Raw genomic sequence first — 7,500 nt, forward strand, 5'->3', positions numbered from 1 at the left:
CAACAAAAGACTCTCCCCTTGTATTAAACAAGCCTGCAGTGTTTGCACCAGCTGGAAATAATAGCAACTTCCAAAGCCCCCCAACTGGGCAGCCAAACCCAAATGTTCGCAGATCATCTAGACTCTTTGGCAACAGCAATTCTGTTAAGGTAAGCTTCGTTGTTTCTTGAGGGAAATAAAAAATTTGTTAGGGTGGCTCATCTTTCTTATTTGCTGGCCCGGGTGGAAACATTCCCGGGTGGTAGGTATAGTAACAAAAGACTGCTGCCGAGGACCCACACACAGGCAGCCCAGTCAGAGTGTCAGCGGAGAACACAATTGTTTTGCATATGAAATGGCCTGCTACTGCCCATGCTCTTGCTCTCTTATCAGTGAGATACCCGTCATTGTTAGTTGACGGGTTGTTAAAAAATTGTTAACTAATTATCTGGCCTTTGTGCTGTGGTGTGGTCAGTGTATGGTTATTGTAGATAGTCCTTATAAAAATAGTTTAGTTTTGAGACACGTCTTGAATGAAAGTTCTGAAAAGAAAAGAAAACATTGTTTGTTTAATTTGTCATTGTGTATTTGATTGCATACAGTGCACCTTGGAGTTAAGCAGTATCGTTCTGTGAGAGACAATAATGTTGATGACAGTGACGATCTTATGTTGCTGTTGCCTGCTTTCTGTGGGGGGATGACTGGGTTAAGGATGTTAGTGTCTCGTACAGGAGTCAGGAGGAGAAATGTTTGTCCAGTTAATGTTTGGGAGATTGACATTCCCTGGACTCCAGATAGGAAGAGAGATGTCGAAGTAATTTCTGTTGAAGTGTATGGTCTATAATAAGGAGTGACTTACATTTAGAAATCTGAAATTTGATGGAGCAAGTCCAAGTGTAAAGACTTACATGAATTATTATGAAAGATTGTTATATGAAAATAATGTAAATTCTTATTCATTTCATTGTTTACACCTCATCATGACTTGACTTTTGTCTTTTTATTCTCTCACAAAAATAAAAGAAAGCACTCACTCTTGTAATCATTCATTCACATTTTACTTGCTCTCTCCATACAAGCCATCTTAAAGTCCAATCTCTTTAAAGCCTTCCTCCTTCTCTCTTTAGCAGAGGCAAGAAATACTGTAATAGCCATTCTCAATGTTTACAAGAAGATTAATCCACATGCATTGGTGTTATTGGAAATACTTGGTCATTAAAAATATGTTGAATATTGTAGAAAGTATATGATAATTTGCTCATGTGATCGGCTTTTCAGCTGTGAGAGACTTGTATTTATCACTATCAAGTAATGATATTCATATTTAGTTCATCTGCCCGGAGGCTGATCAGTCATTAATAGTTCAAGTGTATCTTTATAGTACCACTAATATAAGCATTTTTAGTATCATGAGATTGCAGTCAGTTAGTCAAAAGGTAATATGGAAAGGACCAATATAAGTGATCCACGAAATGATAAGATTATGATTGTCTGTGCAGTTTGACAAATGCTTCATTATATTTTCAGGAAAACAACAAAAGCCGCTTTGTAGCACCAAAGTCTCCTGCTAGGAAAGCAAAAACTAGATCCTCCAAAAGTCAGTCCAGCTTGTCAGAGCTAAATGAGAAGAACAAGAGCGAGAACCAAGACATCATTTCGCCGTCAGACAAACCGCTTTTGGAGAAGCCAACCACTCCACAGAATCTCGCACAACAAGCACACACTATACAGAAACAGTCTGCTGGTATGTTTGAAATATGCTGTGATATGTACCAAAGTTAGTGTTATTAATGTTTATTGATTTAGTAAAGCAGGAATTTAATGATGCAGATTTGTATATATCAATGGATTATGATTGTTTATAAGTGAATAGTATCATATAAAGTTATTTGCTTTACTGCCAGTATTAAAAGTAATGTTGATTACATTTTATCTGATTAAATTATGTATATTTTAAAACAGAGGGCTTGATGGCACTTCTTCGAGATATGGGTGCAGCATATCAGCAGTTAGCACAATACAACTGTGCCCGTGCTATAGAGCTACTTACTGCCCTCCCCACGCAACACTACCGCACAGGCTGGGTCTTGTCACACATTGGCAAGGCACACTTTGAAATGAACAATTATCAACAGGCAGTGAAGTAAGTATGAACAAATTATGTATAGGCTTAATAGACGTTGCTGTCTCACAAAAATATAAGGTTAATTGTCCATATTAGATAGATATATATTCTGAAAAAATAAGCATATTAACCCAATGCCGTCGGGGAAAATGAACAAAAAATGGGGAAAATGCTGTGCCCATTTTCTATATTTTTTGTGAAATGTCTGCTCATAGATGGCTCTGCTAGTGCTTAGCCACAAAGGAGTCAATTAATAGACCTTGTGACCATACGTGATTTGAATTGGCGGGAAAAACGTGTTTTTTACTAGTGCTATGGATATCGATGGTGTTATTTTTATTATAAACATTATAATTATTATAATGTTTTTTAATATTAGTAACAGCAAAATAAGATAATGTAAAATATTTCATAAATCAAAGAAAAGGGTGAACGGGCGAGACGGGCAGTACTCCTAACTGGCTCATTGGGGACTTAGTACAAGTATAGCCATCTATGTGTATAAACAATCAAACAAGTACTAACAGTGGGCAAAGCACGTGTCTACCCGTCGTATCCGTCGGCAAGGGGTTAACTCAAAAGAATTTCATAATAAGCCAAGCTGCAATCAGTGTTGGATGCCTTATTCAGTCATTGAGTAGTAACAGTCCCTCAAAAAAAAATTTTGTTTTATAAAAAAAATACCACAACCAAGAGTCTAGAGAACTGGGTAATTATATGTTAATTTTTCACTTGATTACCTGATTGCTCAGATGATTGACATGTGGAAAACCTGTTTTCCTCAAGCTAAGAAATAATGCTGCATTAATTTGTTTATTTATGTATACAAGTCTGATAGATTAGTAGTATATATTCTTATACCATTTCATACTTATTGTTTGGTGTATTGCAGATATTTCAGCGAAGTTAGAGAAAGAGAACCACACCGACTGGATATTATGGAATATTATAGTACAGCACTATGGCACTTGCAGAAAGAAGTTCAGCTATCAGCACTTGCTCAGGTAATTAATTTTCTCATTGTGATGTATCTGTATGTATCTTGTATCCTATTTCAGAAAGCAATTTTCTTCTTCACATTAAGAGTTCTAATAAAAAGAGTGTAAAATTATCCTTCATAATTCTTACAGGATCTGATAGAGGAAGACAGGGAATGTCCCCAAGCCTGGTGTACGACTGGGAACTGCTTCTCTCTCCAGAAGGAGCATGAAGCTGCAATTAGGTTTTTCTCAAGAGCCATTCAGGTGAGGAGTTACTGTCATTATAACTAACTGGAAATAGTAATGATGTGAGTTGATCTGTGATTGGGTTTTCCCTGTTGTTGACTGGGTTTAAGTAGATTGATTTGGATTTAGTGAACAGTAACTTTTTGTTATTGTTGCTTTTTCTGTATTCCTTTCATTTTATATTTTGGTAGACCTTTAGTCTCAGAATTTCCGTCAAAGGAGACAAACTCATTTTTATCCAGGAGCATTCAGTCCATGTTGATGTTTGACACATTTTAAAGGGAGTATGTTCAAAGTCAAGTTTTAAGTGTTCCTACAGCATCTCTTGAGAAGATTGAATGAAAGCTAAGCTAAATATAGGGATATTATTTTCTTAGTATACTATTTCTTAGTTTGTATTAGTTTTGGAAATTAATGACTTTTCCTTTTCCATTATTGCAGTTTTACTTTGTATCAGTAGTTGCGTTTACTTATTATGTGAATGTCAGAATTACTTAGAAATAAGTGTCTTTTATGTTACTTTATGTCCATGGGAATTAGAACATTATGAAGGTCAGCAAGCTCTTCCTTATAAGTATGTTCAATAGATCCTCCTGTGGTGCATAGGAATGATGTGTATGTGTTTAGTGTCAAGGTACAGTTCCTGTGATGCACACTTGATCAATATGTATTTGATCTAACATGGAACCAGCAGTGTAATATATGAATCTCTGATTTGTCAGACTAGTAGTTCAAGTGAATGGCAGTGGGAGTCCCCAGTAAGCATCAGGGTGCAAGTAGAGTCAGCTGCTTGGGGGGAAAATCAGATGTTTTCTGTGCTCTTGGCTTGTAGCATAAGCAGTATTTTAGATAATTGGGCTAAAAAGAGGAGCTATTTCTCTTCAATGAATCAAATGTGTTTTTTCTGTAATTTCATTAAGATTTCTATTTTTTTTATTCTCTCCTAGGTTGATCCAAACTTTGCATATGCCTACACTTTGTTGGGCCACGAGCACATTGCAACAGAAGAGTTGGACAAGGCTTTGAGTTGCTACAGAAGTGCTGTCAGAATAGATCCACGACACTACAATGCATGGTGAGTTTGTCACAGTTGTTATGTTGCCTGCATTTTAAGTTTTACTTTAGGATTATTATATAAGAATCATGAAATCTATGCTGGTTTGATAATGCATTGTAAATGCATGAATTTAATGTTCTTATTTCTTAATCCATAGGTATGGTATTGGTTTAGTACTGTTCAAGCAAGAAAGGTTTGCTCAAGCAGAGTCTCATTTCAAGAAAGCACTTGGTATTCACCCGCACAGTTCTGTTCTCATGTGCCATGTGGCTGTGGTAAGTAACTTTTCCCTATTTGTTTTCTCTTCTTATCAGAATCAGCCCTTTCATCATCACCCTCTTCTTTGTCATCCCCATTCTCTTCTTTTTCTCTGTCATCCTCATTCTCTTATCATCATCATCCTCTTTTTTTCTCCTTCATCACCTCTTCCTCTTTCTCCTTTTTTTTTTTCTTACTCCTCCTCTTCCCTCCCTCCTCCTCCTCCTCCTCCTCCTCCTCCTCCTCTCCTCCTCCTCCTCCTCCTCCTCCTCCTCCTCCACCTCCACCTCCACCTCCACCTCCACCTCCACCTCCTTCCTCCTCTTTTTTTTTCTTCCTCCTCCTCCCTCACTGATGTATTTATAGAAAACAAGTTTTTTTCTTTCTTTTCTTTCTTTTCTTTTCTTTTCTTTTCATTTCTTTGCTTCCTCCTTCTCCTTTTTCTTCCTACTCCTTTTCCTTCCTCCTCCTCTTCCTTTCTCCTCCTTCCTCCTCCTTTCTCCTTCCTCCTCCTCTTTTTTTCTTCTTTCTCCCCCTCCCTCATTGATATATTCATAGGAAACAGTTTTTTTTATCTTGCATTCATGAGTACCAAGAATTAAAAATATTAATTGTACTATGTGATGCAGGGAAGCCAGTAAGCTGACTAGCATTCAGAATTACATAAGAGCATAACAGATTAAGATGTTTTTCTTTCCCTTTCCCTAGGTGGAGCATGCCCTTCAGAAGAGTAGTGCAGCACTTGCGACGCTGAACCGTGCACTAGCTGTAGAACCCCGAAATCCACTTTGTAAATATCACAGAGCATCTATCTTGCACGCAACAGATCGCCATCAAGAAGCCCTCGCAGAGCTAAATCAGCTTAAGGAGATAGTTCCTAAAGAGTCTAATGTCTATTTCCTGCTAGGGAAGGTAAGAAGGAAGTTTCAGAGTAGTATTAGATTTCAGAAATGGTTCAGGAAGTTAGAGTTAAGTAGAAAAAAGGAGGGAATAATTGGGATATTGTATATGAATCTTAGATAGTTGCACTTCGCCATTGTTAGTCAGTGACAGTGTCAGTGAAGTTTTTTGATGTAGGAATATCATCCTGGTAAAGTTTGATTATACCATTTATAATTATTATTTGTATTATCTTTACATTTGAAACAAAAATTCATTGATTGATATATCCGTATGTACCATCTTTCTAAGGCAATGTACCCCCACAGGTGCACAAAAAATTGGGCCAGACCCACCTCGCATTAATGAATTTCTCATGGGCCATGGACCTTGATCCCAAAGGTGCCAATAATCAGTTCAAGGAAGCCATCGACCCAGCCATTAACCGTTTCCCTGTGGACGATGAGGACACCACCAATAATAACCCACATGATAATGGTGGGTTCCTAAGTCTGTATCCATTGTTTGTTTTCTCCTAACTTTTAAGTGAATTAGATGTTAGTTGATTTGATTAAGGGGAGGTGATGACTGCAAGAGGAAGAGGAATAGTCAGGGTCTGAAGGAGGTGGAATGGGGTTGAACAGAAAAAAATTACCTGGTTTATCAATTCTACACTGAATATCCTGAAGGGGAAAAGGGAGCAAGTGTGAATTGAAGTCATTATAGGGAAGAAGATCAAAAGGCATTGTTCATTGTCTGTTTTGATTTTGTCATCCTTTAAGATTGTAGAAACACAGTAATTCTCACTACAGATATGAGAGGTCATTTATAATATAACAAACAAAACAGGTCTTTAAGAATTCAGAACTGAAAGGTTGTCAAAATCTAGTGTTTGACAAAAACTGCCTTTTTCGAAGCTAACTGTATAGTTCTGATTGTAAATTATAATGGTATTTTTTATTGAAGGTTCATTCACTGCTAGATTTGGCTGTTGTAACAGATTTGTATTTACAAAGAGATGTATATATTTTTTATACATGTCATAGTAATTTTAAAGTTCTTACCCAAATATAACCTGATAGCTCAGCTAAAAAAAAAAAAAAAGTCACCAGGTCATGTTGATGGTCATGTTTTTTGGTAGGTGTCAGAAGTGTCTTGATGCTTTGTGTGGCTTCAATTATAATCTTTAATATGGATTAAAAATTGCAAAAGTGTTGCTGGAATTCAGCTATCCAAATTTGTCTGAAAAGTCATTTATCTCACACTTGTAAATAAAGCCATCAAAAGGAGGAATGCACTGCAGACAGTAACTGAGACAACTGAACTAACACTGTGCGACCTCACAAATAACTGCTGGTGCATAATGGCCCTGTACATTGCTCAACTCTGATTAGGTGGCATGGGTGCTTTGGGTTAATAACTGCAAACCTTGCCATTATTGGATTTTTGGAAATATTTATAGTTTTGTTATTATTATTATTATTTTTTTTTTCCTTTTATTTCTTTGATTGATTGATTGATTAAGTAATTGATTAATTGATTTTTTGCTATTAGTATTATTAATAACATTATAATAATCTTAATGTCAACAACAGTGATTACATAGATATTAACCACATGCTTCCGGGGAAAATACTGTGCACATTTTTTATTATTTTGTGAAATGTCTTTGCACATTGATAGCTCTACTAGTGCTTAGCTACAAAGGAGTCAATTAGTAGACCTTGTGACCTTACCTGATTTCGTGTTTCCTTTAATTGGCGGGAAAAACATATTTTTTGCTAATGCTATGAATGGTGGTATTTTTATTATAAACATTATTATTACTATAATGATGTAAACATTAGTAACAGCAAAATAAGATGTAAAATATTTTTATAAATAAAGGAAAAGGGTAAATGAGCAAGACAGGCAGTACTCGTATTTGGCTTATTGATGACTTAGTACAAGTGTAGCCATCTATGTGTAAAACCAAT

The 7,500-nt window shown here is 36.3% G+C and overlaps 1 protein-coding gene across 2 annotated transcripts in view; it reads left to right on the plus strand.

Moving 5' to 3' along the window:
* The window catches only part of LOC125033920 (cell division cycle protein 27 homolog), a 25,564-nt gene that overhangs the window by 15,749 nt on the left and 2,315 nt on the right, over positions 1-7,500 (plus strand). The window contains exons 5-13 of one of the 2 annotated variants that reach the window (XM_047625501.1): positions 1-149; positions 1,507-1,723; positions 1,942-2,122; positions 2,997-3,108; positions 3,235-3,348; positions 4,278-4,405; positions 4,545-4,662; positions 5,354-5,557; positions 5,854-6,022. The exon at positions 1-149 is cut by the window's left edge and continues 13 nt beyond it. In XM_047625501.1, the coding sequence (XP_047481457.1) occupies positions 1-149; positions 1,507-1,723; positions 1,942-2,122; positions 2,997-3,108; positions 3,235-3,348; positions 4,278-4,405; positions 4,545-4,662; positions 5,354-5,557; positions 5,854-6,022 (1,392 nt within the window). Of the gene's footprint in view, positions 150-1,506; positions 1,724-1,941; positions 2,123-2,996; positions 3,109-3,234; positions 3,349-4,277; positions 4,406-4,544; positions 4,663-5,353; positions 5,558-5,853; positions 6,035-7,500 lie in introns of both variants that reach the window. The other variant, XM_047625500.1, reaches the window with a different exon arrangement.

This window comes from Penaeus chinensis, chromosome 17 (genome assembly GCF_019202785.1).
Source record: "Penaeus chinensis breed Huanghai No. 1 chromosome 17, ASM1920278v2, whole genome shotgun sequence".
NCBI classification, from domain to species: Eukaryota; Metazoa; Arthropoda; class Malacostraca; order Decapoda; family Penaeidae; genus Penaeus; species Penaeus chinensis.